The sequence below is a fragment of the Myotis daubentonii genome, chromosome 7 (assembly GCF_963259705.1).
Source record: "Myotis daubentonii chromosome 7, mMyoDau2.1, whole genome shotgun sequence".
In the NCBI taxonomy this organism is placed as follows: domain Eukaryota; kingdom Metazoa; phylum Chordata; class Mammalia; order Chiroptera; family Vespertilionidae; genus Myotis; species Myotis daubentonii.
In genome coordinates, this window is record NC_081846.1 from 46,898,788 (window position 1) to 46,926,597 (window position 27,810).

The 27,810-nt window shown below is 41.1% G+C and overlaps 1 protein-coding gene across 3 annotated transcripts in view; it reads left to right on the forward strand.

Moving 5' to 3' along the window:
- METTL8 (methyltransferase 8, tRNA N3-cytidine) overlaps window positions 1–24,339 on the forward strand; it is an 84,262-nt gene extending 59,923 nt beyond the window's left edge. For 2 of the 3 annotated variants that reach the window (XM_059704129.1, XM_059704126.1), the window contains 7 exons: window positions 2,037–2,407; window positions 3,793–3,842; window positions 9,208–9,271; window positions 10,776–10,915; window positions 15,615–15,721; window positions 15,846–15,911; window positions 16,912–17,956. In XM_059704129.1, the coding sequence (XP_059560112.1) occupies window positions 2,037–2,407; window positions 3,793–3,842; window positions 9,208–9,271; window positions 10,776–10,915; window positions 15,615–15,721; window positions 15,846–15,911; window positions 16,912–17,102 (989 nt within the window). In that variant the 3' untranslated portion in view covers window positions 17,103–17,956. Of the gene's footprint in view, window positions 1–2,036; window positions 2,408–3,792; window positions 3,843–9,207; window positions 9,272–10,775; window positions 10,916–15,614; window positions 15,722–15,845; window positions 15,912–16,911; window positions 17,957–24,023 lie in introns of those variants that run through there. The other variant, XR_009453821.1, reaches the window with a different exon arrangement.
- The last annotated feature ends 3,471 nt before the right edge of the window (window positions 24,340–27,810 follow it).

Sequence of the window (27,810 nt, forward strand, 5' to 3'; positions counted from 1 at the left end):
GGCCTGTGCTCTCTTGCAGCCTGGGACCCCTCGGGAGATAACGACCTGCTGGCTTAGGCCTGCTCCCGGGTGGCAGAGGGCAGGCCCAATCCCTAGGTGCAGCCCCTGGTCGGGCTCAGAGCAGGGCCGATTGGGGAGTTGGGGCGCCGCCCCCTGTCATGCACAGAGCAGGGCGGATCAGGAGGTTGCGATGCCACCCTCAGTCACGCTCAGGGTAGGGCTGATTGGGGGGTTGGGGCACCACCCCCTGTCACACTCAAGGCAGGGTCGATGGGGAGGTTGCGGTGCCACCCCCTGTCACGCACAGAGCAGGGCCCATCAGGGGGTTGGGGAGCTCCCCCATGTCATGCACAGAGCAGGGCCCATCAGGGGTTTGGGGAGCTCCCCCCTGTCAGGCACAGAGCAGGGCCCATCAGGGGGTTGAGGAGCTCCCCCCTGTCACTCACAGAGCAGGGCGGATCAGGGGGTTGGGGTGCCACCCTCTATCACCCACAGAGCAGAGCTGATCAGAGGGTTGGGGCGCCGCCACTGTCACACTCAGGGCAGGGCCGATGGGGAGGTTATGGCTCTACCCCATCACACACAGAGCAGGGCCCGTGGGGGGGGGGGGGTTGGGGTGCCGCCCTCTATCACCCACAGAGCAGGGCTGATCAGGGGGTTGGGGCGCCGCCACTCTCACACTCAGGGCAGGGCCGATGGGGAGGTTATGGCTCTACCCCATCACACACACAGCAGGGCCTGTGGGGTGGGGGGGTTGGGGCGCCACACCCTGTCACACACAGAGCCGCAGGGCAATCAGGAGGTTGGGGAGCTCCCCCCTATCAGGCACAGAGCAGGGCCGATCAGGGGGTTGGGGCGCCTTCCCCTGTCAGGAACAGAGCAGGGCCGATAGGGAGGTTGTGGCCCTGCCCCGTGTCACACACAGAGCTGCAGGGCAATCAGGGGGTTTGGGCGCTGTCCCCTGTCACGCTGATCCTGGTGCCGGGAGGCCTCGCTGCTCCGCTCATCCCGGTGCTGGGAGGCATATTACCCTTTTACTATATAGGATAGAGACCTGGTGCACGGGTGGGGGCCGGCTGGTTTGCCGTGAAGGGTGTCCTGGATCAGGGTGGGGGTCCCCACTGGGGTGCCTGGCCAGCCTGGGTGAGGGGATGATGGCTGTTTGCAGCTGGTCACACACCCTTCAGGGTGGGGGTCCCCACTGGGGTGCCTGGCCAGTCTAGGTGAGGGGCTGAGGGCTGTTTTCAGGCTGGGACTGAAGCTCCCAACTGCTCCTTTTTTTCTTTTTCTTTTTTATTCTGGGCCAGCTTTAGCTCTGAGGCTCCAGCTCTTAGGCATCCGCTGCTGAAAGCAGGTATCTGGTTTGTTTGGGTTCTATAATCGAAACTCTGTATCAATTCCAGCTCTGAGATCCCGGCTTGCTGAAAGCTGGTTTCTGGGGTTTTGTTTAGCTTCTATATTTGTTACAATGTTTTTTAAACTGCAGGCTCAGAGGCCGGCAAGGCAGGAGGGGAAGTTTGGTTTCCTCCGTCACTGAAGCAAGCAAGCCTCATGTTAGTTTCAATCTGCCTGGCTGCCCGCCGCCATCTTGGCAGGCAGTTAATTTGCATATCTCACTGATTAGCCAATGGGAAGGGTAGCGGTCGTATGCCAATTGCCATGTTTCTCTTTTATTAGGTAGGATTGGTAAAAATGTGAATATTAAGATTCCAAGATTACACTGTAGAAAGCAGTTTGCAATGATTATATTCCTCACAAAAACTTACTGGCCAAACTATTGAGATGGAAGCAGATGAACTGAATTCCCCACACATTGACACATTTTCAGAGAATCAATACTCTGTAGTTTTAACCTGTAAGAGTTAAAAAAATCAAATAATTATGTTAAAGTTATTCAATACTAATTATACTTGTTATAAATGATAAATAATGTATAAGACATTTAACAGATTTAACTATTAAACATATTTAGTTATTAAGATAACTAATAATTAATGTAAATCATAGTTAAGTAATTTTTTTCTTCTTTATTTTAGTTAAGTATGAGAAGGAAGCTAATAAATACTGGGACACATTTTACAAGATTCATAAGAATAAGTTTTTCAAGGACCGTAATTGGCTGCTGAGGGAATTTCCTGAAATTCTTCCACTTGATCAGAAAACTGAAGAGGAGGCAAAAGAATTATCAAGGGATTATGTAAAAACTAATGCTGCAAATTGTTTCTCAAGAAAGCACTGTCCTATTGTGCCTGAAGAAAAGAATTATTATCAGAAAAGTTCTGGTTCATCAGATGGTCACAGCAAAGCGGAATCTGATTTTGCCAACCTCCAGTCTAAAGAGCACAGAAAAGGACCCCTGAAGGCGGACCTCTTTCCTGGTAGCAAAGCCACTTTCAGAATCCTAGAGGTACTGCACTGCAGGGCCAACATGGGGCGTGGCAATCATTTTAAAATGTGCATTCCATATGACTTTATTAACTATCCAGATTTTTTTTAAGGGGAAAATGATTGTGATTTAAAAGTTTTAAAAATTTATCTGTTTTAATTTCCAACTTGAGAGCAGTTTTAAATACCAGTAAAGTTTTGGCCTTAATTTCTGTCTCTTATTGTTATTATTTATTTTCAGGTGGAACAGAAATGTGAAATATAATTTGCTAATCTGGTGTATAGGCCTTGATTTTCTACTTTAAAGAATACACATTTTCCTTCTGATTATAAAGGTAGAATATACTAATTACAGAGAATTTGCTAAAGAGTAGATAAGAGAGGGATAAGGACACATATGTAATACCTTAATCAATAAAGAAATTTAAAAAATAAAAAAAGGAGTAGATAAGAGAAATAAAATTATAATCCTCCTGTTAGCATTTTACTGACATTTTCTCCTTTTGTTTATACTGTTTTATATAGTTGAGCTATACTATAGCTGTATTTTGGGGTCTTGCTTTGTTTCTCCTTAACATTATATCATAAGCTGTTTTCCCTATCTTTAAAATTTTTCTATAAACATTTTCATAGCTACAAAATATTTTACTATATGGAGTACTATAATTCTACTTATCTTTTTTCGCACTACTAAGTATTTAAATTGTTTTCAGGTTTCTACAACAAACATCTTTGGAAATAGACTTTTCTTTATTTTCTTTTATTATCTTGGATTAGGTTTACTAGTTCATAGTTTATTAAAATGTTTAATACTCTTAAGATATATTGCCAAATTGCTTCCTAAGAAGTTGTACTAATACCAGTTCGTGGCACTGTGTGTCTATTTCATCACATCCTCATTGATTAGAATTTCTTATTTTCATGCTTTCTGCTTTCTAAGACAAAAAAATATACCTTGTTTAATTTGCATTCTTTTATTATTAAATAGGTTATATAGTTCTTCAAATGCTTAGAAGCCATTTGTACTTCTTTTGTGTTCTTTTTATTTTCTTTGCTTATTTACCTATAGGTTTTATTTGTTTGTTTGTTTTTAATGAGCCCTGCCCTTTATCATATTTATTGCAAATGGGTTTGGTTTTGTTTTTCCACAGTGTTTTGGTCATCTTTTAACTCAGTTTATTTAGGTTTTGGTGTATAAGAACTTTAAATGTTTCCATAGTTAAGTTTCTTAGTATTACTTTTGTGCTTTATTCTACTGCTTTTGAGTTTAGAAAACTCTCTTATTCCTGGAGGTCCAGTACATTTCTTCTAGTTTTGTTTTGTTTTGTTTTTTTAATTAAAAATCCAACATTGGTGAGAAAAATTCCACCTTGCTTTCATGATATTTGTTTGTTCTTTTGATTTTAGGTTGGCTGTGGTGCTGGAAATAGTGTTTTTCCAATTCTGAACACTTTGCAGTGAGTTCACTTCTATAAATTTTTATATATGTATGGGGATATTGAGAAATTCTGGGGAAATATTATCAAGTATATGCCAGTAGTGTTCTTGTTCCCATATGAAAAATGACTAAGGCAAATTTCAAAAGCAGTGCCTTGGTCTTAGAGCCTAATTTCAAGTTTACTCTGAAAAGAGTATTTCACAGTCATGGGTTGTCAACCATGCACTGAAGTATTTTTTTAAGCTTGTTTGTGTGGATGAGTAAGAAAAGAGCAAGGGAGTTGATCCTTCCACTAAGCTGTGAATTGCTCCTTGAGGATACATAGGTGTCATTTTACACACAGAGACTTGAGTTTAAAACTTATGCTTTAATCCTCATTTTATTTTGTCATGACTATCAGAGCCACTCCCAGGATAAAACCTTTGGATGTCAAATGATTGTCTCTAGACTTGTTTGGAGGTAATAGCAACTAACCTTAAGACTAAAAGAAGTGGATGATAAGGACTGAGATGTTTTCCTGGCTGGTCCTTCCCTATTCCCCACCTCACCTCCACGTTTTACTATTTCCATGACAAAGACACACCTGCCAACATTCTTTACCACCTTTTACATGTGGCTGGTCTGCCAAGTTACTTTTTTAATTTTTTTACATTTACACAATGGCTTTTCCATTCTTTTCCCATTATAAAGTCAACATAAGCACATTCCAGAACATTTCCATTAGAGGAAACGGGGCTTGGGGGTGAGGGTGGGGGTGGGCTACCCATCATCCTCATTATCCTAACATAGCTACTGACAGAATTTTTGTTGTAATTCTTTTCAATCTTTTCTCTGCATATTTTTTAAATTTAACGATGCTATTTTTTTAATTTTCATTATGAAAATGTAAAAGCATTCAGAAAAATAAAGAGTACACAATGAATCCCCACATACCCACCACCTGGATTCAACAATTATTAATATAATGCCAATATTATGACACTTTATCTTTAAATATGACATGTCCTATTATGTATTTCCAGAAAATCAGGGCATTTTCCAGTACTATTGTAAACCTAACATAATGAATAGTAATCCCCGAATAGCATCAAATCACCAGTTAAAGTGGCCAGGGAGAAGTGGTGCTGGCAGATTTGCGGTTCTGAATGGCCTTTCTCTCTCTGTACTTATTTCCTTTGTTTTCCCTTTTCCAATATCTGGGCAGAAATTTCCTGTTCTTTTATAGCACATAGCCAGGTTCCTTCACTTCAGTGATCTCCAAGCTTGTAATACACATAAATCTACGGCATTGGCAGTCGATTATGTGTTACTTTATGACTCATCTCAAGGTATTATTTAGCATGTCATTTCTTTATGTCTTCTCTCTCCAAACACTGTTTATATTCCTTGGGGGAGAGAGCATATTTTATTTACCCTAATCTGATTTTCCAGATAGCCTAACAGTACAATATAGATAGGTTGAGCTCAGTACAGATTGATTCATTAATATCTCGTATTCCCCTCTTGTTTGTTGTATTCTTCCCTTTCTGCTTCTCCCTTCGACTGATAATTGCAAGCTCTTGCTTCCTCACTCTTTGGCTCTTCTCGTCTTGTATCTTTATTTTGCCTTGTATCTACATTTTAGAAATCACTGTAGCTCAGTAATTTGAGCTAATGAATGCGTCTTTAAAAGGCAACCAGTGATTAACTTTCCATGAGACTTCTTTTTCCCCACCTAAGAAATTATGTTTTATTACTTTTTGAGAGTATAGGGTTAATGTTTTACATTTTCGGAATATTTTACTATAATTAGACCTTTGGAATTGAGAAGTCATATCATTCTCCAAGGATCGTTTATTTCTTAAGCCCCTGCCAAGAGAGTGCTTGGTGGAGTGGCAGTAGCAGTGATATTACACCTACTTGCTGGGAGAAGGGCCAGGGCAGTCAGCTGATTTCACAGAAATGCTCTGGAAAGTCAGTGAGTGGTCACAAGACCTTAACGTTGGCTGCTGATGCAGCGGGAATTCAGTCTCAGAGGTCATGCTGCCACCCTGGCAGGACACGTGGCGAACAGCCCATGCTCTCCTTTAGCAACTAGACCATTCTGTATCGTGTGGATGTTTAGTAACTACTGCCCAAAGGTAGACTGCATTCCCTTCATAATGAGCTAGACATGCCAGTGTCCAGAGAAGCATTTTGAGTTAAATGGAAATTTTTACAGAACCCTGTTAAGTTCTTAAGTTTTTAAGTTCCTGGAAGGCACAGGGAGATCTTCCTTTAAAAATATGGTAATGATAATAAATAATAGCAACAGCAGTAACTTAATAATGACTAATATTTATTAGGTGCTTACTCTGAATTAGACACCTTTCTAGAAACTGTACTTACACGAACCCATTAATCTTTACAACCACTTTAGATGCCGTATTTATCTCTGTTTTAAAGATGAGAAAACAGTTACTGAGAGATGATTTAGTACCAGTTAACTTTTCATAACCAAATTCTATTCATCCAACTTGAACTTATTTGGACAGATCTTAAACCAAGTGTCAATCCCTAGTGCCACAAAACAAATGACTGACTATGCGTGACTATAGTGTTCATCAATGGGTAGCATTTAAGAATATAATCTGAGCCTGGCTGGTGTGGTTCAGTGGTTGAATGTTGACATATGAACCAGGAGGTCACAATTTGATTCCTAGTCAGGCAGGGCACATGCCTGGGTTATGGGCTCAATCCCACTAGAAATATCATTGATATTTCTATCTCTCTCTCCCTCTCCCTTCCTCTCTGAAATCAATAAAAATATATTGAGAAAAAAAAGAATATAATCTGAGCCTGGATGATATTTGGCTAAATGCATATTTGTGTTTAGAGTCCATATTTATTTAAAAGTCCTCCTTGCTTGAAATGCTTCCTGAATCAAATTAGAAGTTCTTGTTGGCCTGTGGACTGAAGGGTCCCAGGTTAGATTCCGGTCAAGGGCACATGCCTGGGTTGTGGGCTCAATCCCCAGTGGGGGATGTGCAGGAGGCAGTCAGTCAATGATTCTCACTCATCATTGATGTTTCTATCTCTCTTTCTCTCCTTTCCTCTCTGAAATCAACAAAAATATACTTTAAAAAAAAAGTTCTAATTATGTGCTTCAAGACCCACCTGAATATCCTACCTCATACCAGTTTGGGCTGTTGGGATCAATTCTGCTTCTTATCCCTGGTGTGTGACTCCCACCTCTAAACCCTTGTACTGTTTCCCCTTCTCCCCACTTAGCAATGCTATCCTCTCCTTCAAAATGTTTAAGACTGCCCTGGCTGGCATTGATCAGTGGTTAGAGCGTCGCCAGCACACCAAAGGGTTGCAGGTTCAATCCCCAGCCCCAGTCAGGGTGCCCATGGGAGGCAACCAATCGATGAGTTTCTCTCACATTGATGTGTGTATGTCCCCCTCCCTCCCTCCCTCCTTCCCTCTCTCCCTCCTTCTCTAAAAAGCAATGGAAAAAAATATCCTAGGGTGAGGATTAACAACAGCAACAAAAATTCCTAAGACTTAAACCTCCAGAAGCCTGCCCTGGCAACACCTCTTTAGTAGTTGTATAAAACCAGTTATGTCCCCACATAGGCTATAAAATCCACAACAGCCAGGACCATTCTGATAATTAAAATTTAATGGCATACTGATCCCTTTCTGTGATTCAAACATGGACTAAGCAACATGATGCAAGGATTATTTGATCCTAGCATATGAGAGATAAGGAAGGATACTGGCCCACAGAATTCAAAGTATACAGCTGCCCATGAACAACCATGGTCCAGCCGTTGTTAAATGAATTTCAGATAAAGGCCAAATAGAACTTGTCTGAGTTCAGTGGAGGCCAATTAAAATTAGTCAAGATTTTCATGTGTCAACCTCTCCACCACACCACACCCCAGAAAAAAAACCAAAACCTAAATTTATGTGCTTTATTTACATTTTTTAAATAAACCAACTGAGTCTTGAAGAAATTAAATCAAATTCACAAGTTAATAAGTGGCAAATCCAGGATTTACACACAGGTCTATTTGATTCTAAAATCCATACTCTTCTTACACAACTTCGTTACTACTTTGTACTCTAATGCTTGGTACATATATGAGTCTCAATAAAAGTTTGACAATAACTTGAAAAGATAACTAAGAATTAATATAGTAGTGTTTTAGTCTTTAGAAATTGTATTTACAAGCTGTGTGTGTGTGTGTGTGTGTGTTTCCGCCCCTTCACGGCATCAGAGGCCCAGGAGCCAAATGAGTTGTACACACAGGAAGGGGAATGAAGCACCACTGAAGGGACACAGGGGCCTGTGTCCGGGTTGAAGGGTAGAAGTTGCCTAAGCTAATAGTAGCTATAGACCAGCGGTTCTCAACCTGTGGGTCACAACCCCTTTGGGGGTTGACCCTTTCACAGGAGTTGCCTAAGACCATTGGAAAACACATATAATTACATATTGTTTACAGTAGCAAAATTACAGTTATGAAGTAGCAACGAAAATAATTTTATGGTTGGGGGTCACCACAACATGAGGAACTGTATTAAAGGGTCGCGGCATTAGGAAAGTTGAGAACCACTGCTATAGACCGTGCGGCTAGGGGCTGATGTGAATGTTCCCCCACGTCCTGCGTGGTTCAGGGTTCAGGATCTGGAAGAGGGGCCGCACGCAAATGAAAGCGACGAGACAAGAAATAATTTGGAAATTGGGGGGCCAGGCGAGAGTCCATCCCGAGAGGATGGGCTCCCTTGTGCTCAGGCCTTGCCATCCTCATATTCAGTTTGGGATCCACCCATAGCCTTTAGGCAGGCAAGTTCCAGTAACAGACAAGACTATCTTATCAGTAAGGATTTACATGACTATCTGGTGGGGAAGTTGTTCAGCTACCATTGTCTGGACTAAACAGTAGGTGCATAGCCCTGACCTTTGCCAGGGCTCAAAGGTCACCAGCCTTCCGGGTTCCTTGTCCACACCTCTCTGCTCGTGAAGACAATGAGCGGCTTCCCACGGGCTGAGAAGAAAGAGCGCCTGTGAGGGGCAGGAGGAGGCTGAAGCAATGCTGACGGATGAGCTTGGAGGTTTTCCGTGTGAGAGTGTGGTTTGAGCGGAGGGAGGCCTTAGTAATAGCCTTAAAACCAGGACAGGAATATGAAATGAACCCTGTAATTAATAAGTGTTTGAGACAATGTTGGTTCAGAGGCAACAGGAAGGCCACCCACCAGCCACTATTGAGAACAGTATCTACAAAGACGAAATGACAAGCCAAGTATCATCCAAAATTCTATTGAGGAAGTACTTATTAATTAGTTCAGACCTAGTTTTTTTCTTCTGCAGTCGGAGCATATCTGGATTCTAGATTTAAGTACTTCTTTCATTTTCACAGGAATGCTCCAGAGTCCTTTCTTTATTGTTGTGATTTCGCCTCTGGAGCTGTGGAGCTAGTAAAGGTATGCCTTGGGTTTTCTGTAAGGAGAGCCAGATACTAGTAAGAACCTGACTTATTTGCTGTGGAAGTGATTTGGGCCAGAGGAGGGAATGTTTCTGCATCAGATGTCATCTGTGGCCATTTTTAACTGAGCTTTTACTATTTCTGGGACTCATACCATCAACAGATGCCTAAGTTAGGACCCTAAAACAATAAAAGTTGTTTTGAATTTAACGTAGAATTGAAGGGACTGGTACACCTAGAAAGGCCAACAGCTCCTACAAGGTGGTCTTGTTCATGTCTATAAAGCCTTACACACAGTCTGGCACATAGTAGGCATTCATTAAATTAAAAAAAAAAATGGGGGGAGGGGCTTGTCTGAAAAGGCATATAATGCAAATCTAAAACATCCGAGGAGGTAAGGAAAACAGTGGGGAACCTGGGCTTATTTGACCAGCCCCCAAATGCTAGTGAACGTATCCTTAGCAAGAAGAGGCAATGTTAGGAAATGGAAAAGGAAAGGAAATTCTACAAACAAAAATGTTTAGTAAACACACGGAACCTAATTTCTGATAATAGGAGTAATAATTATTCATTGTAGACATTTTCTAAAATATTGAAAAGCCTGAAGTGCACTTACAATTACACTTCCTAGAACCCTAGGATAAATCAGTGTTATTAATATTTTTGTATGTATCCTTGTACCGTTGTTTCTGTAGGTGAATTGTGTGTGAGTGAGTGTGTGTGAGTGTGTGTGAGTGTGTGTGTGTGTGTGTGTGAGTGTGTGTGTGTATGTGAGAGAGTGTGTGAGTGTGTGTGTGTGTGTGTGTGTGAGTGTGTGTGTGTATGTGAGAGAGAGTGTGTGAGTGTGTGTGTGTGTGTGTGTGAGTGTGTGTGTGTGTGAGTGTGTGTGTGTGTGTATGTGAGAGAGAGAGTGTGTGTGTGCTCTAATGCAACCTTTTTAATACAGCTCATGGAGGCCTGCACAAGCAATGGGGGAGAGCTGAGGAGCAGCCCTGTGCCTCTGAAATAGCCCTGGGGAGTCTTCCAGCAACACTGCCTACGGACTCAGAGGACTGCCCCACCCCACTTTTAAAATTAAAGAGCAGCCCTGACCGGTTTGGCTCAGTGGATAGAGCGTCGGCCTGCGGACTGAAGGGTCCCAGGTTCGATTCCAGTCAAGGGCATGTACCTTGGTTGCGGGCACATCCCCAGTGGGGGGTGTGCAGGAGGCAGCTGATCAATGTTTCTAACTCTCTATCCCTCTCCCTCCCTCTCTGTAAAAAAAAAAAAAAAAGCCAATAAAACTAAAGAGGGATTGCAAAGAATATTATCAACTACAAGTGGTAGACTTAATTTTTATGGCTGCTTTTGAAATAAAATGCTGAATCAGAAATAAAATGCATCCGAATGTATAGAGAAAGGCACTAGGGAGAAGTAAAAACGTTGACCTTTTTACTTTAAGAAAAATACCGTAAGTCTGCTAACTACTTCCCCCCCCTCTTTTTGTTTCTTTATCCTGACAGTCGCACCCATCCTACAGAGCAGCCCAGTGCTGTGCCTTTGTTCACGATGTGTGTGACGATGGCCTGCCCTACCCGTTCCCGGATGGGATCCTGGATGTCATCCTCCTTGTCTTTGTGCTCTCTTCCATTCATCCTGACAGGTGAGTGAAGCGCAAAGGGTGAAGCGCATGTGGAAAGCCCCTTTAGCAGTAGCAGTTTTTAGAACTATCAAAGCAAAAACGACAATTCTTGCATTTCTTATTTAGTGAACTACCTTATGTATAATATGCAGCCTTTTAAATGCAGTTTTCCCTTTCTTCACACTTTTAGAAAGAAACTGGTCAGACTGCTTCATAAGTGAGCTTTCCGTCACTGTCAGAATGAAGGGTGTACACGCTGGCAAGACACATACCTATTAAAAGTGACAGTGCTTCAAGGAAATTACAAATTCAGAGCAGCCTAATAGACTCCCAGGAGGGAAATGGTACTTGGTGATCAGAAACAAACATCTCTGATTTAGCATCTTTCTGAACATTCGTGAAGAGGTGGGCTGTGAATCTATTTGGCTTCACACAGGTCTGTCCAGAGGCTTTAAAAATTTTGTTTTAAAGAAGCCCACTAGGGAGGAAAAAAAAAGAAGAAGAAGAAGAAGGCGGCCACTAGGGAATTAGGGGTTGTCAAGATTGTCAAGATCTGCCAGATTAACCTTGGACCTTTATAATCTAAGGTTGGCCTAGTGACATTATTTAAATATTTATGACTTAATTTTTTTGTTCACACGTGATGTTTTGTTGGTGGTGGGTTTTTTTTGTTAATCCTCACCTGAGGATATTTTTCCATTGATCTTTAGAGAGAGAGAGAGAGAGAGAGAGAGAGAGAGAGAGAGAGAGAAACATTGATGTAAGAGAGACACATCAATTGATTGCTTCTCACACACACCCTGACCAGGACAAAGGATTGAGCCTGCAACCAAGGTATGTGCCCTTGACTGGAATCAAACCTGAGACTCTTCAGTCTGTGGGCTGATGCTCTATCCACTGAGCAAAACCGGATAGGACCACACACAATGTTTTCCAGAGAAGAAGCGTAGAGCTATTACCAGCAATTAAAGTGATCACTTTTCTTTTAAAATTCTGCCCTTTGTATATATTCAGGCACATGTGTGGTTTCAGGGGTTGTGCCTTCATAAGGTTTCTTAAACGTGGGCTTTCTGCTGTGGTAGCAGACTCCTCCAGGAAGGCGCCTCTGAGGCAGGTACAGGCTTGGCATCAGACACGTTTTGTTTGATGAGTGTGACCCTCTCCCAAAGAGGCTGTGTTGCTATGTGCTTCTCTCTTTGCAACTACAAGGTCACTAGGACCCTTTACAGTCCTGTTACTTCTCGTTCAGAGATGGGCACTTGGATTACTTTGTGGAAAAACAAATTAGATTTCCAAATAAATCTGAATGAAATATATATTTGCACTTAGTGAGATTCAGCAGGTTCCATTAAGCTCCTTTTTCCCTCCAGGTTTCTGTAACCTAGTTCTTCCTGCTAATCTGTTTAGACTATTGGCATTTATTCAGGTACTAGTAGAAAGATGTCATCTACATGTTTTGTTTCATAGTTAAAAGGAAGAATAGTCGAAAGGATGGAGTAGGTGGATAGAGAACAAGATTTTCTATTTGACACCCATAACAGGAAATGTTTAAATTCCAAATAAGACCACAAAAGGACTATTTGAAATTAGTGTAGATGATGTATTTTCTCGTGATTTGAATAGAATGTTAAAGAGAAGGGAAAGCAGATGTCTTGGGAAGATTACTTTTATTGTACAGTATGTTTATTCTATTTATTTATTATAGAATAAATTCAGATGTATCACGTCAGTAGCCACTTTCTTATTTACATGGAAATGATCTAAAAATAAGGTGAATGAGTAGAAAGAGGGTCATAGTAAATGAAAAGGCAAGACAATATTTTTAGGGTCATTTAGGATGGTGGTAGTCGATTCAGTCCCAGGAAAGTTCTAGAAAAGTATTCTTGCCAGCCTGGAAAATCCATGCACAAATGAACAGCAAGTGGGTCAGCTAGACCTTGAGTCTGGGGGTCCCAGCTTAAATGGAAGGCTATAAAAGAAGAGCTAGCTGTCCTTGTCATTAAAATGAAAGTATGTTTACCACAGACTCAAGCATAGAGTAGGCAGGCAATACTCATATTTAAAAACCTCTTCTTTTCCTTCTCTTCTTCCTTCACCCAGAGGATAGCAGAGTTGGCGCAAGTAGGGTAAAGGAAGAAAAGGGGCTTTCTCCCTCTCGTCTTGTCCATCTCACCGCCAGCCACTCCCCCCTGCAGCTCTCATTGGCCCTGGAACTGTATTATGAGCCAAGACGGGGTGATCAAGAAATGAGCTACCGCCCATTGCCTTTACCCACAACCCCCGACATGAAAGGATAGTTGGGAAGAAAAGATTTGCAGACGGAAGTGGCTACATTTTGAAGTACAGTTGACCCTTGAACGAGACAGGGATTAGGGGTGCTGTCCCCTTGCGCAGTTGAAAATCTGCATATAACTTTTGACTCCCTAAAAACTTAACTACTAATAGCCTGCTGTTGACCAGAAACCTTAACAATAACATAAACAGTCAATTAACATACCTTCTGGATTTTATAGGCATTATATACTGTATTCTTACAATAAAGTAAGCTGGTAAAAAGAAAATATTGTTAAGAAAATCATAAGAAAGGAAAAATACATTTACAGTACTGTGCTGTCTTTATTGATACCGTAATTTTATGTCATCTGTTTATAAGCTAGATTGTCTGTTGGTCCTACATCAGTATTATTTTACATGATACAAAACACTGTAGATGTTATAGCACTAACAGTAGACATCAAAAATGAGAAGATATTGTGAAAAAGAAATTCATACTTATTTACAGGTATAATGATTCATACATTGATAATGGGGAAGAAGCAATGTAATCACTTTATGGCAGGATAAGGTAATCAATATGATTGCTTCACAGGAGTAAGGGAAATCTCCAAAAAAGTTTCCAATATGTTTATTGGAAACAGTCCATGTATAAATGGACCTGCACTAGTCAAACCCATGCTGCTCAGGAGTCAACTGTACTTGGCTCTTTGTTTTTCTGCGTTTTTATTTCATGCTTGCTTTAGTAATAATTGCAAAAGGAGACTTTTCTCTGTACGTAAAACATATCCTGAAAGTGAGTTATTTTAAGGTTTAGATATAGTCATATTTAATTGCCAAAGCCTAAGAATATAAGCACAGTGTGGGGGGAAAAAAACCTGTAATAAAATAAACAAGGAAAAATACTTTTCTTTTTCCCTTTTGTGTACTTATGTTCCAGTTTTTTAAAAGAGCTTTTGATCTAAGCATGCCACCTCTTTCTGTTATATTTCTCTTTTGTTTTCATAGTTATTTTTGTGTTCTCACTTCCTTTCGTGTATCTGCTTCCTTCATAACCTGGCACAGCTTTTCACCCCATTATTCCACTGAACAGTGTCTTAATTGGAAAGAATGTACAGATGATCTGATCCCAAGCCCTCACTTTTAAAACAAGAACATCTCAGAAGCTTTAAGTAGCGTGGATAAAGTATGGATTAGCACACCAGCTACAATTTACCACTCTCTGTCCAGGGCAGATATTTGTCACTGATTTTGTACTCTGATCATCATTCCCAATGAGCCCTGAGTTTTTCTCAATAGAGCTCTGTAGGCAGCCAATGTCAAACACTGGGCATTAATATAAGATCTGAAATCTTTGCCATCTCTCACCCATATTTACACATAAGTCCAAGAACACTTTACCAAAAACATTAAGTCAAGAACAGTAACAAGGGGTCGTATTTGATGGGGAACAAGGTGAGTAGAATAAATAATAAAAGAAAGAAAGTAAAGGCTTCCCAGTATTAAGCCGGGACTTGCAGCGTGAACAGAATTTAAATAGGCAGAGAGCAAGGAGAGAATTCTTTAAGGGGAAACCACATAAACAAAGAAAGGCATGGACTGCTCAGAGCCAAGCATGTACAGTTTGGCTGGAGTTGATGCTTCAGATTAGGAAGTAGTGGGAAAGAGACAGGAAAAATTAATTGAGCAAAGCAATGATTTCACAAAACCATCATTTTAAGCAGAATAAGTCATTAATAATATGCAGGAATTGTTGACAGGGAGAATAATAAAACAGATTAGGAAGCTATTCTGTTTCTAGGCCTAAAGAGGTAGCAGTTTGTACCAAGGGAGTTCTAATGGGAAACAAAAGAGAAAAATATCAACGATGTCATTAAAAAAAGAAGAAGTAGAAGATAGAACTCTATAACCAAATTTGGAGAGGATAGTGGAGAAGAGAGACCTGGAAGGGTTAATGATATCCTGAGGTGTGACACTTCGGTGAATGTCGGTACCTTTGAACTAAATAAAGAAGCCAGGATGAAAGGAGCTACTTTGGAGGAAAGGTGATCTCCGTTTAGATATGCACAATTTGGGATTGCTCTGGCTTATTTTTTATCTTGCAAGAAAAATAGATTGACATCCGTTTCTGTCTGCCTTGGACCTACTTTAATTTGCTGTAATTATCAGAAAATATCTCTGTGGTTTGGTAGTTGAGCTTTGACTTCATCCATCAAGCTCTGGTCGTTTGGGTGATTTCTTGATACTCTAGGCCTTTTGAATCTGATAATTTAGCAAGTTGGTGTCCTTTTTTCTTTCTATACAAAATATTTTTTGTCTTTGTTGCCCTTATTTTTGTGGTTTAGGTTTCTTGGGCCTTATCGAACTTTTCTTATTTTATCTTTAAGAAATTAAAATTTGGTATATGAAAGATTTCTGCAAACCGTATCTTGCTTTGTTTTCAAAGGATGCAAGGTGTTGTAAACCGATTGTCCAAGTTACTGAAACCTGGGGGGATGCTGTTATTTCGGGACTATGGAAGATATGATAAGACTCAGCTTCGTTTCAAAAGGGGTAATAGTATATTCAGTCTCAGATTATTTTCACTTGTTTCAAAGAATGCCTCATTTATATTTCATGTCAAGATTTTTTTTTTAAAGAAATACTAAGTTTCTCTTCTCATAATTTTTTTTTTCAGGGCACTGTTTATCTGAAAATTTTTATGTTCGAGGAGATGGTACCCGGGCATATTTCTTTACAAAAGGTATACTTATCTATAAGAATAAATAATTAGCTGTAAAAAATATTTTTGGTTATTGTTTACAGAGAGAAAATTCAGAAGCTCTAAAAAGGAGGCTTTGCCCTGACCGGTTTGGCTCAGTGGATAGAGCGTCGGCCTGCAGACTGAAAGGTCCCAGGTTCGATTCCGGCCAAGGGCATGTACCTTGGTTGTGGGCACATCCCCAGTAGGAGGTGTGCAAGAGGCCGCTGATTGATGTTTCTCTCTCATCGATGTTTCTAACTCTCTATCCCTCTCTCTTCCTCTCTGTGAAAAATCAATAAAATATATATTTAAAAATAAAAATAAAAATAAAAATGAGGCTTTAATGCTTGATTAAACATTGGATGTCTTCACACTTTGGTGACTACTATTCTACATAACAGCTTGAAAATGGCCTTTTTGCCCTCTAATCTTTCTCCAGTGGAAACTGCTTTAAATAATCACTTGTTCCATCCTTATACCCAAATGAAGGGATAGTCTGTTCCATTTCGGAGGTACTGTTTGTCCAGATATGAAAAAACTTGATGGCAGGCCACAGCAGAGGCAGGAGTATGATTTTAAGAGTCCCTAGAAAATTACTTAGCTCTTGTCACTTTCTCATTTTAAAAAAATATTGAAAATGAATCCTGTGCTCAAGGACTTTCCCCAAACTTATGTGAATAGTATTATAAAGTGTCATTTGGGATCTCTGCAAACCAATAAAAACTCAAACAGGGGGCACCTTTCAAAATATTGAAAGCTGTCACCAATAATTCTGTACATCTATGCTTGCTGTGCTAGCCTGTTTATACTTGGTGTGTTTGGGTGAAGTGGAAGAAACCCACTTAGTTTCATGTTCCCTTCATTGTTTTGTATTGAGTATTTGTTAGTAAAAATGAAATTTAGATGGTCAATCATTTCATTTAATGTTCCATGTCTCTGACTGCCACCTCCCCCTCCCCAGTCATATGTCACACATTTGATTGCTATTTTTGTCTCACAGGGGAAGTCCACAGTATGTTCTGCAAGGCTGGGTTAGACGAGAAGCAAAATCTGATTGATCGCCGCTTACAAGTTAATAGGAAAAAACAAGTGAAAATGCACCGAGTATGGGTTCAAGGCAAATTCCAGAAACCATTACACTTGACTCAAAAAAGCTCCACATCAGCATTTGCACTCCTTTCGCATAGCTGAACTCTGTACCATGTTGAGGTGCAAACCAGAGGACCACACTATTCAAAGATTTATATAAATTTTATATTTATGAAAAGACAGAAGAAGAGAATGTATATATTCTGCTGTTTATTGTGGGCGAGCTCTTTGGTGTATTGTAAGCACGTGTAAGTGGTTTGGAAGAGTGCACCATAGCCTGTGTTTTCAAAACTTAATATGAGCAAGCTTGTTTGAATTTTGTAAGCATGCAATTTAATTACTGTCATAAGTCATGATTCTGGGAAGCCATGGCCTTTCATTTTTCAGAAGAGGAGAAAATCACCTACGCTATTTATATATTAGTCAAACACAGTTCAACTCCCTCCTGTGTTATCTGGTAGCGGACAGGCAGCTCACCTTGTTTCCAGGGAAAATCACAAGCCCAAGACAAAGGTGTGTTGTTTTTATTGTTTTGTTGTCTGTTTTCCCCAAAACTTTTTTTTTTTTTAATTCAGAGACTAATGTCTGAAAGAGAATTTCAGTTTCTCTTTCCTTTTCTAAAATTGGGGAATTATGACCCATGCTAAAATTATTTTCAGACTATTAGGTGTTCAAGTCATTTTAAGTTCTCCTTAAGACAACTATTTATATCCAAGAAAATTCTTAAATTGTAGCAATTATAAATTTATTTACCACTGTGCCTCAAAAAGGATATAAGTCAGCTTGTGTACTGCACATTAATAGAATAGAATTTCTAAGATTGGTCTTTCATTTGTTACTAGGTACTTACAGAGTTTCTAAGATTGTTTTTTTATTATTATTATTTGTTACTAAGTACTTACATTGTGCTGAATTATCTGGAATAATACAATAAATAAGACCCAGCCCTGTTTTCAGAGAGCATCAATATTATCTAGCTAGCAAAGCAAAACGTGCACATTGCAAGCCTCTAAATCAAGATTAAAGATAATATATGATCAAGTACTCAAGCAGGGAGCTTAACAGCTGGTGGACATTGATGAGGAGTCACAGAAATCTGGGAGAAATGGACAGTCTCTTCAAAGGACCACCATCGCAATAATTCAATCCCCACTATTTTTCCTTTTTTAATTTACTTAAAATTCAACTTCCTGGGAGAATTTGATTGGTCCACTTAGGTCACGGATTACCTCTTAATAGGCTGGGGCAGGGCAGCTTCATTGATGGTGCCACCAGAATATATAGAATGGAGGAAAGTTTCTCAAAGGAAAATCAAGACAATATTATTTTTTTTAATAATAGGGGAGGGATGCTGCCCAGTCACAAACAGGGTGTCACATGGTGATGGTCACAGTAGTAATAGTGGTTCTGAAAGATCTTTGTGGGAAGGAAGGGGGAAGAGTCAGGGTTCTGGAAGGGGGTCCTTGAATGTATGCTCTGAAGATGGTGAGAAAACATATTTGGTGCAGGACATTTGTGATGATGAATAGTGGAGAAAAGATAGGGAGAGGGTCACCTTATAGACAGACTAGAATGGAGGACACATCGGGGTCTAGTCCCCGGACTGGACCCATCTGAGGTTGGTTTCTTTCTGTTTTATCCTAGTCATGGCATGTTATAAATGTATCTGGAGAGATTGGTTGAGGGATCATCTAAAGAATGGAATACAGAGATGAGGAGCAAGGAAGACCACAGAAAGGTTTTTGTACACACTTGCCTTGATAGCAAGTCTTCAGAAGTACAATATCCAGGTTTGTTTAAACATGCATGTCAGTAAATGTAAAAGTTAAAATTTGCCCGAGACTCCTAATTTGGTTGTCTTTCATAATTAAAGGGTACATTTACTAGCCAAGCTAGTAATGAAAGTGTTACATACAACAAGGGAAGTTAGATAAGTTAATGTTGCTATGGGAACCCCAGCAGATCTTGTTTCTCAATTTCAAAATCATGGCCCAAAGGTGGTTTTAAAAACAACAGAAGGTGAAATTATTCTCACATTCTCACACATGTAAATTGTACTGTCTCTCTCAGTCCTAAATAGCAGATTCAAGCCTGCCTCTTGACTGGCGCGGTAAAATTCAGCTTCGTGTCTTTCTATAGTGTATTACAGCATGTAGTTAACCTTTAGAAGCTTCAAAATAACAGCAACCGAATTTGGACTGTGAGACACAAACTGTCCTCTTTTGAGCTCTGTCTAGCATAGACCTCCTATTCCACATAATGGCTCAGTAGGGCCATTTCTACCAGTGTCTTAAGTTTGTTGGTCAGTTTTCTGACCTGAATCAACCCCCTATTTTGCCTCAAAAAGGATATAAGTCGGCTTGCGTATTGCTAGAAATGTAGATTTTTGGGCAGAGGAAAAAAAAAAGAGAAAGCCCTGATTTGGAATATTGCCTATAGGTATTAACAAAATCATGAAGTGTTACAAATGTTCCTGCTTGGGTATTGATTTAAGCTATTTGCTAATTGCATGAAATTTTTATTTTTCCCTTTAGACAGAGTTTAATATTTAAAAATCCATCTTTTGAAGGAGCTAGATTTTGAGAGGTCCATTTTCTTTTCCTTTATTCCCATTTTCTTTCTAACAGAAAAAGATATGTTCTTTCATCTTCTTAGGCTACAGAAACAATGAAATATGCTATATTGAAATGCACCTTCCATTTTTTTCCATTTCTAAAAATTCACTTTTGAGCATTTTCCAAATGTAAAAATTCTCACACACGTGAAGAACTGTTTGAGAGGGTTGTGAGAAAAGCCAAGGTAACAGTTTCTATTTTTAAAAGTTTTGCATGCAGTATGACACATTTGTCAGATTGAAACACCCAGTTAATGTTGACTTCTGAGAGCTTATTTGCTGTTTGTCTCAGTTCCATATGCTTTGTCTCTAAACTATGAACGCACTGAGGGTTCTACCATTATGCAGTCTGAATTTTTGCTGCACTCTGGTTTCTATGTGACAATTCATCCATATGCAGAGAGCTGCCCTCCTGGACATCTGAACCATTTAGACCAGTGGTTCTCAACCTGTGGGTCGCGACCCCTTTGGCGGTCGAACGACCCTTTCACAGGGGTCACCTAAGACCATCCTGCATATCAGATATTTACATTACGATTCATAACAGTAGCAACATTACAGTTATGACGTAGCAATGAAAATAACTTTATGGTTGGGTCACAACATGAGGAACTGTATTTAAAGGGCCAGAAGGTTGAGAACCACTGATTTAGACGGTTAAGCTTCAGGTCGCTTATATTCTTGCCGCCAAGCCCCTATGCTGTGTTCTTATGATTTTCGGACTCGTCAAAGCCAAGATCTGAAGCCTGAATGTGTCTCGCATTGTAACTTCTAATTGGTTTTAATGTTTATGAAGCTCCTCACCAGTGCAGGTTGCTTCACTTTTGCATCGCTAATAGACCTTTCAGAACTTCTGCTCCTCCGTTTCCTGCCTCTTAGTCATCAGTAGACATGTTGGCGTGGCTATTTTCCCCCACTTGTGAAAGCGCATTGTGAATTCTAAAACCCCGAATATATGTGAGGTATTGTTATTAATAAAAGCATTTACAGTCTACCAGGCAGCCCACTGAGCACTCCAGCATCAGAAACTTTTTCAGTGGTTTTATGAGACCTTGTGAGAATGCTATGGAAAAGTATGGCCCCGCATCAGACAGGAAGTGTGGGTCCTAGTTTCTATTGAACTGCTCAGCTACCCTTAATTTATCTCTGTACTGTTTTGTTTTTTATATACGACACTTATTTACTTCATTTAACCCTCAAGCTCCTACGAATTAGCTTTACTATAACTATTTAACCGATGAGACAGGACTCTGAGATGTCAGTGATAGCCACAGTTTGTACCCCGAACTGTTTGACTCCAAACCTCTACTCTCATCAGTGCACTTTTAATTGAAAGGCTCGAATGCTGCTCAGAAAGCTGCTGGAGAAGAAAGCGAGTTTCTGAATAAAACGGGGAATTTTAACAATGGATGGGAGTTTGGATCAGATGACCTTCAAGGTTACTACAGCTCATTCTAGCTCCAGTGAGTCTATGAAATAAGTAGGTTACACTTGTCCACAGTAACAAACTGGGAAGGAAGGGAATAAAAGGAACCAGGAGGAATGACAAAGCAAAAGCCATCTATTAGTTCTTTTACGCATTCTGTATTTTTAATTCTCTTGCCTCACCCACTTCAGCCTTCAGCCTTCTACTTGGCTTCCCTCTGGGTAAGCAGAGCACCCAGTACTTGCATCCTCCTCACTTAAAGAAAAAAATTAGTCTGTACAGCCAGGGGAGGGGAAGCCTTCAGAGATTCGGCTCTAGCATACTCTAATCTATGTGACACTCTAATTCATGGAGTGTCAGTATAAAATATGAGTGAAAACATCTTTATTTAAAACATTGTCTGTACATTAATGCCAATTCAAGCATAAAATATTGAGCATTTCTTGGAATATGGTTTGAGATTTGAGAGGCACAAAGGTACCAGCAGGATAGCTTTGGTGTAGTTATAAATATGGATAGAAGTAAAGTAACAGTTTCATCTTCATTTATAATGAATCGATATTGTGGCCTCAAAGCTACAGGGAAGAATGGATGCCAAAATCTGTCCTTCGTTAACATATGCCTTAAGTGACAGGAAAGAGTGTGAAAGACAAAATGTCTTTTTCCTCTGAGCATGAATCAGCAACACGCAGTAACAAGCAAGTAATAATAGTTCTGCTGCGAGTGTCTATAGACTGCAGTGGTTCTCAACCTTGGCTGCACATTAGAATCACCTGGGAATCCTTTTAAAATCCTGATTTCTGGGCCTCATCATTAGTAATAAAGAAACAGAATTTCCGGAGGATGAGGCCCAGAAATCAGGATTTTAAAAGGATTCCCAGGTGATTCTAATGTGCAGCCAAGGTTGAGAACCACTGCTATAAAGGGTAAGAAAAACAGCATCAAACTGAAAAAGCAAGTGCACCTGCAGGAGGGCCCAGGAGGCTGCAGAGCACAGCTCTCTTGAGCACCATCCCGAAATGTTTCAGAGTACAGTGACCTCAACTCTGGCAAGCCAGGTTGGCATGAGATCGGCGGAGCATATTAAAACCTGCAGATGGTCAAAGACAGCCCACCCTCAGCTGCCTCTGCAACTCATCAGAGGCAAGCCACAAGGCACCACTACTTGTTCAAGAGTTTAAACAGCTGCTTGGATTCTCCAAAGCATGTGGTTTCACAACCACTTAACCTTTCATAAGGAGCTGCTAGAGGCAGGTGAATGCATAGACACACATTAACACTTGAGGGGAGGGAAAGTATTTTTTCCTCTATCCTTCTAAGTTCTTGGCTAAGGCCTCTGTAATAAAAAGAGAGATAGCCCAGGCTGGTGTTCAGTGGTTAGAGCATTGGCCCATGGACCAGTGGTTAGGATTAATGAGAGAGAGAGAGAGAGAGAGAGAGACCAACAGTAGGAAAACCAACAAAAGTTTAATCATGTATATACCAGTACCTCCTTATACATGGGAAAGACCCCAGGAAAACTGGGTAACTCCCCAAAATGGCCAAAGCCATCACCTTAGATGCCATCGTCAGCTAAGGACAAAAGATGCTTGGGTGGGGTGGGGAGCCAGTTGAGGGAGGTGACCAGGAAAAGCACAGTAAACAAGGGTAAGGTTGTTATGCAGATTTAAGTTCTTGCCTCCTCCACTGATAAGTTTTTAGAGATTTAGAGTCATTCTTCTTGATGCACCATTACATTTCCCTTATGCAAATGTCTCTTTAAAAAAGATAACTTCTAGTCAGTTGTCAGAGCTTTTTCTATTTGCTATTGCTTAAAAATAATCAGCCTAAAATAATCCTTATGCCAAAGAGGCATATTTTAGGGTGACAACTCCTGCTCCCCTCTATCCTATATAATAAAAGGGTAATATGCAAATTGACCCTAACAGCAGAACGACTGGGAATGACTGGTCACTATGACACACACTGACCATCAGGGGGCAGATGCTCAATGCAGGAGCTGTCCCCTGGTGGTCTGTGCGCTCCCACAGGGGGAGCTCTGCTCAGCCACAAGCCAGGCTGATGGCTGCCAGCACAGTGGTGGTGGCGGGAGCCACTCTCGCCTCCTCAGCAGCACTAAGGATGTCCGACTGCAGCTTAGGCCTGCTCCCTGCTGGTAAGTGGATATCCCCCGAGGGCTGCTGGGCTGCCAGAGGGATGTCTGACTGCCAGCTTGGGCCCGATCCCCCAGGGAGCGGGCCTAAGCCAGCAGGTGGACATCCTCCAAGGGGTCCCAGACTGCAAGAGGGCATAGGCTGGGCTGAGAGCCTGCCCTGAGCGCACAAATTTTTGTGCACCGGGCCTCTAGTATTACATAAGGAGAAAAAAGGTCAATACTTTAAGTAGGAGCAGATGGACTTCACATAGTTACAGATAGAGTCCAATTAGCTGTGCGCTTGGCCTCCCAGTGATTTGCGTCTTTATCTTTGATTTTCTCCAACAGACAGGCACTAAGTAGAGCCTGGGCTCCAGGATACATGCATTTCTATCAGCTGACACCTACCAAATTAGGGAGCCATCGATTGCCTCCCCAAAGCCCCAACCATTATGTCTCCTACCTGGGCCGATGGGGTTTGGTCCAGGAAAACCATGAGTTTTGTTATCCTTATACAAATTCTTTGGTAGTTTTCAACCCATTCCTCCTTTATGCTGCACTTCCTAGCTCATTGCAGAAAAAAAACAGAAACTAGTTTGTTTTTTCAGTTAATCTATACATATATTGATTGTTGGTTGTTTAAAAAAATATGGGGAACAGCGATCGCCCTGTGTGTCTTAAAGCCTTTTCCATTGGGGAAAAGTGCTAAAACCAAGTGACTTTCTAAAATTAATGCTGAGATACTGTTGAGTCAATTGCATTAGTTTTTTTGTTTTTTAATGTTATGTACTTAACATAAGCAACGCTATTCACTTGCTGCCTCGTTTCTCTCACCTCTTGCTTCCCAAGAGTAACTTGTCTTTCTCCCAGGGCTGTCCTGCTGAACAGAATGTTTGCCATAGAGAATGTGATAGCTCCTCATACATCTTGAGTTCACCCCACTCCCTCAGGTGGGCCGAGACAGTGGTCCCTCAAGCAGCATTTGGAACTAGCCGAAAAGCACCTGGAAGAGAATGACTGAAATTGCCAGAATCACATGCTGCATTGAAGCAAAGAAATTCGTTTCCAAGGAGAATTGCTTTTCTCATTACTCATACTTCTTCCTGCACAGCCCTCATTTATTGTAATGTATATATTCCACTTTGACCCTAGAACAATGGTTCTCAACCTTCCTAATGCCGTGACCCTCTAATACAGTTCATGTTGTGGTGACCCCCAATTTCATTGTTACAAATTGAACATAATTAAAGCATAGTGATTAATCACAAAAACAATATGTAATATATATGTGTTTTCCAATGGTCTTAGGTGACCCCTGGGAAAGGGTCGTTTGACTCCCCAAAGGGGTCACGACCCACAGGTTGAGAACCTCTGCTCTAGAAGATGTGTTTTTTTTTAATGCAAATGAAAAATGAAGTTCAGGATTCAGGAAAGTATTCTATGAATGTATGTACTCTTTTTTTTAAAATATATTTTATTGATTTTTTACAGAGAGGAAGGTAGAGGGACAGAGAGTTAGAAACATCGATGAGAGAGAAACATCCATCAGCTGCCTCCTGCACACTCCCTACTGGGGATGTGCCCGCAACCAAGGTACATGCCCTTGACTGGAATCGAACCTGGGACCCTTCAGTCCACAGGCTGACGCTCTAACTGAGCCAAACCGGTTAGGGCAGAATGTATGTACTCTTAATCCACCACTCTTCCTGGGGCCTCTTCATTTGCAGCTTTGTTTCCTAACAGAACGGTTGGGCTCTGGAGATTAGTGAAATAGAGCTGCAGTACAACCATTGGCCATGTAAGAAGCGTCCAAACCTTTAGAGATTTTTTTAGTTTATTTGAGTTTATTTGCCAGGAAGCAAATCTCAATGGATCGAGAAAAGACTTCAGAGAAAGGAAGTTTTGCACCTTATTTTATACGTCACAAGCAAAAGGGAAGACATAAGGGGGTTACATTGAAATCCATCGGTGATAGATTAGGGAGGAAGGAGAGAGCAAAGTGGGGAAATCTCCGAGATTAGATAAAAAGTAGAATGGATAGACACATACTTCTCTTACATTGGTGGGTATAGGATAGTGAACATTTACAGCACGTAGAGACAGTATGCGGGGGACAAGGTAGCGAGGAGGGGTTCCGTGGCCTGCCCTGGTGGGAGAGTGTGCCCCGAGGGGTCTGGACAAAAGGAGGTCACCCTGACATCCGAAGACACGTTATTGGAGATGCAGAAAGACCATAGACGGGTTCCATTACGGCAAAGACGACCTTTGTCAGGGAAGACCCCGGCCTAGGACATGACTGCCCACCATGGCTCACTTTTAGACGGTTTTAATTTCAGACCATCTTACGTGGTTACTTTCTGTCTCTGAGTTTGTAAGGCCACCGAGCAGGCCTCCACCCTGGGCTTGTGAGATTTAGTATGTGGCCCCTTTTTTGTCCACACCATTCTTGTTTTACTACCATTTCTTAAATGCTTTCTCTTCCTAACTCACTCTCCAGGTGCTTCTTTCTCTTGCCAAATAGTGCAGGAAATACTTTTGCAGATCTTTTGTTTACTTTAGAAAAAAATCACTTGATCCAGGCTTTCCCATTCAGGAGTGCTGCTCATTTCCTGACTGGCCTTTAGAGTTTGGCTCAGTAGCAACTTGGGGATTTGTTTCCTACAGAGTGAAAGGAGCTGGGGGCCCAGGAGCCCCATGCTGGGAGGAGAATTAAGTTCTGCTCATTCCCTGGATAAGCCAGCTGACGGTTTCCTCATAGATTCCTCCCACTCCCACCCCATTCCTCAAATTTTTAATGTTTAGTCATTTAGCTTTGACTTTTTAAAAGACATTTTAATAGGGTTGTTTCTCCCCAAGTGAATGCAGAATCTGATCATATGCACAGGGAAACGCTCAAGAATAATGAATTCCCTGTGTGCTGTTTTTCACCCACACTGCGATGCACTACACATGCAAGGCTTACTCCTACTCCCATCCCATTGCCAGGTGTCTGGCCTGGTACAGGAGGAGTTGGTACACCAAGGGAATTTGGCTTGGGCTATCTCACTTTCTAGGTCACAAGACCAGCGAGTTAATGAAATTTTGGTCATTATTCTGTTGAGCATTGTCTTATTTCATGTAAGTTTTATAAATCTTTGGTGCTTTCTTCTCTTTGGTGCATTGACATTAAATTCTAGGTATGCAACCATATCTATACTATAATTATGTTTATATATGAATATATAAGCTACTCTTGGTTCATCCTACCTTGGGCACTTTATTCATAGTTTGTTATGAGGTGCCTAACTTTCCAAAGACACAGGCTTTCTCAACCTAGAGCCTATAATTTTACATAGTAATGCATTTTTACATTAAAAGATATTTGGATTAGAAAACACTGAATGATAAAAATAGAAAACACTGACAAAATACCTGGGGTAGGTATTTTCTTTCTTTAAAGCCTTAGTCTGTAATATAAAATAATATGGCAAATAAAATACCATATTTGGGAGAGGGGAAGTACAAAGACAAAGCTGTTGGTATAGACAAGGCCCAGTTGAGGACATGGGCCGTGTCAATATGGTGACAGGAAGTGGGTCAGTCATTCCTCTAACGCTTAGACAAGCACAGACAGGCACCACTAGGAAAGACCCGCAGCAGAAGCAAGCCACACTCTGGCTTAGAGGAAGTAGGCAGTGTTCACAGGCAGACTAGCCAAATACTGCTCCAGTGACCCCAAGAAAAATACAAGGTCAGAGAAGATTGTGGCACGAGTGATCTGTAACTAACTCTTAGAGAACTGGACTGTAAGCATAAATGCTCCTGACTGGCCTAGCTCAGGAAGAGCCAAAGAAAGAGCTCTAACTAAGCCTTGGGAATGGGAGGGCTACAGAGGCCATGAGCTTTTTTGTTTACCTGAATCAGATACCACAGATGCGGCTAGTAAGACATTTTGTTCCTGATACTTTTTTTAAAATATATTTTTTATTGATTTCACAGAGGAAGGGAGAGGGAGAGAGAGAGACAGAAACATCAGTGAGAGAGAACTGACTGCCTCCTACATGCCCCACACTGGGGATTGAGCCCACAACGCAGGCATGTGCCCTGGCCCAGAATCAAACCGTGACCTCCCAGTTCATAGGTCAACACTTGATACTTTCTAGAAGAGCAAAGATTTGCCTTTATCTGATACTTCCTTTTGATTCCAGAGCTCTTGTGTTTGTTTTCTACCATGACATGTCACAAACGATGGGGCACAGCTTTAGAAGGATCACACCCAGAGAGGTGTGGGTAGAAGGGGGCATTGGCCAAGCCAGAAGATTGCCCTCATTCCCCAGCGTGGCAGAGGAAGGTCTAGCACGTATTTTTCGGAAGGGAACAGATTAAGTATCAGTATAATAGAGTCACCATGTGATCCAAGATCCACTGACCTTCTGAGAGGAAATAAAAGCAGGAGAAGGGAAGAATGCAGGCCAGAGTAACCTACCAGACAAGACCGCACAATCACTGCCATTGGATGATGTTTGAGAGAGGCCCAGTAAATAATATCCCTATATTACCCAACCAACTTCCAAACCAACTGAGAGAGACTGAGATGTCAACTGATGAAGATTAAAATGTGAGTTTAGCTCTGGCAGGTGTGGTTGTGCTTCGTTTC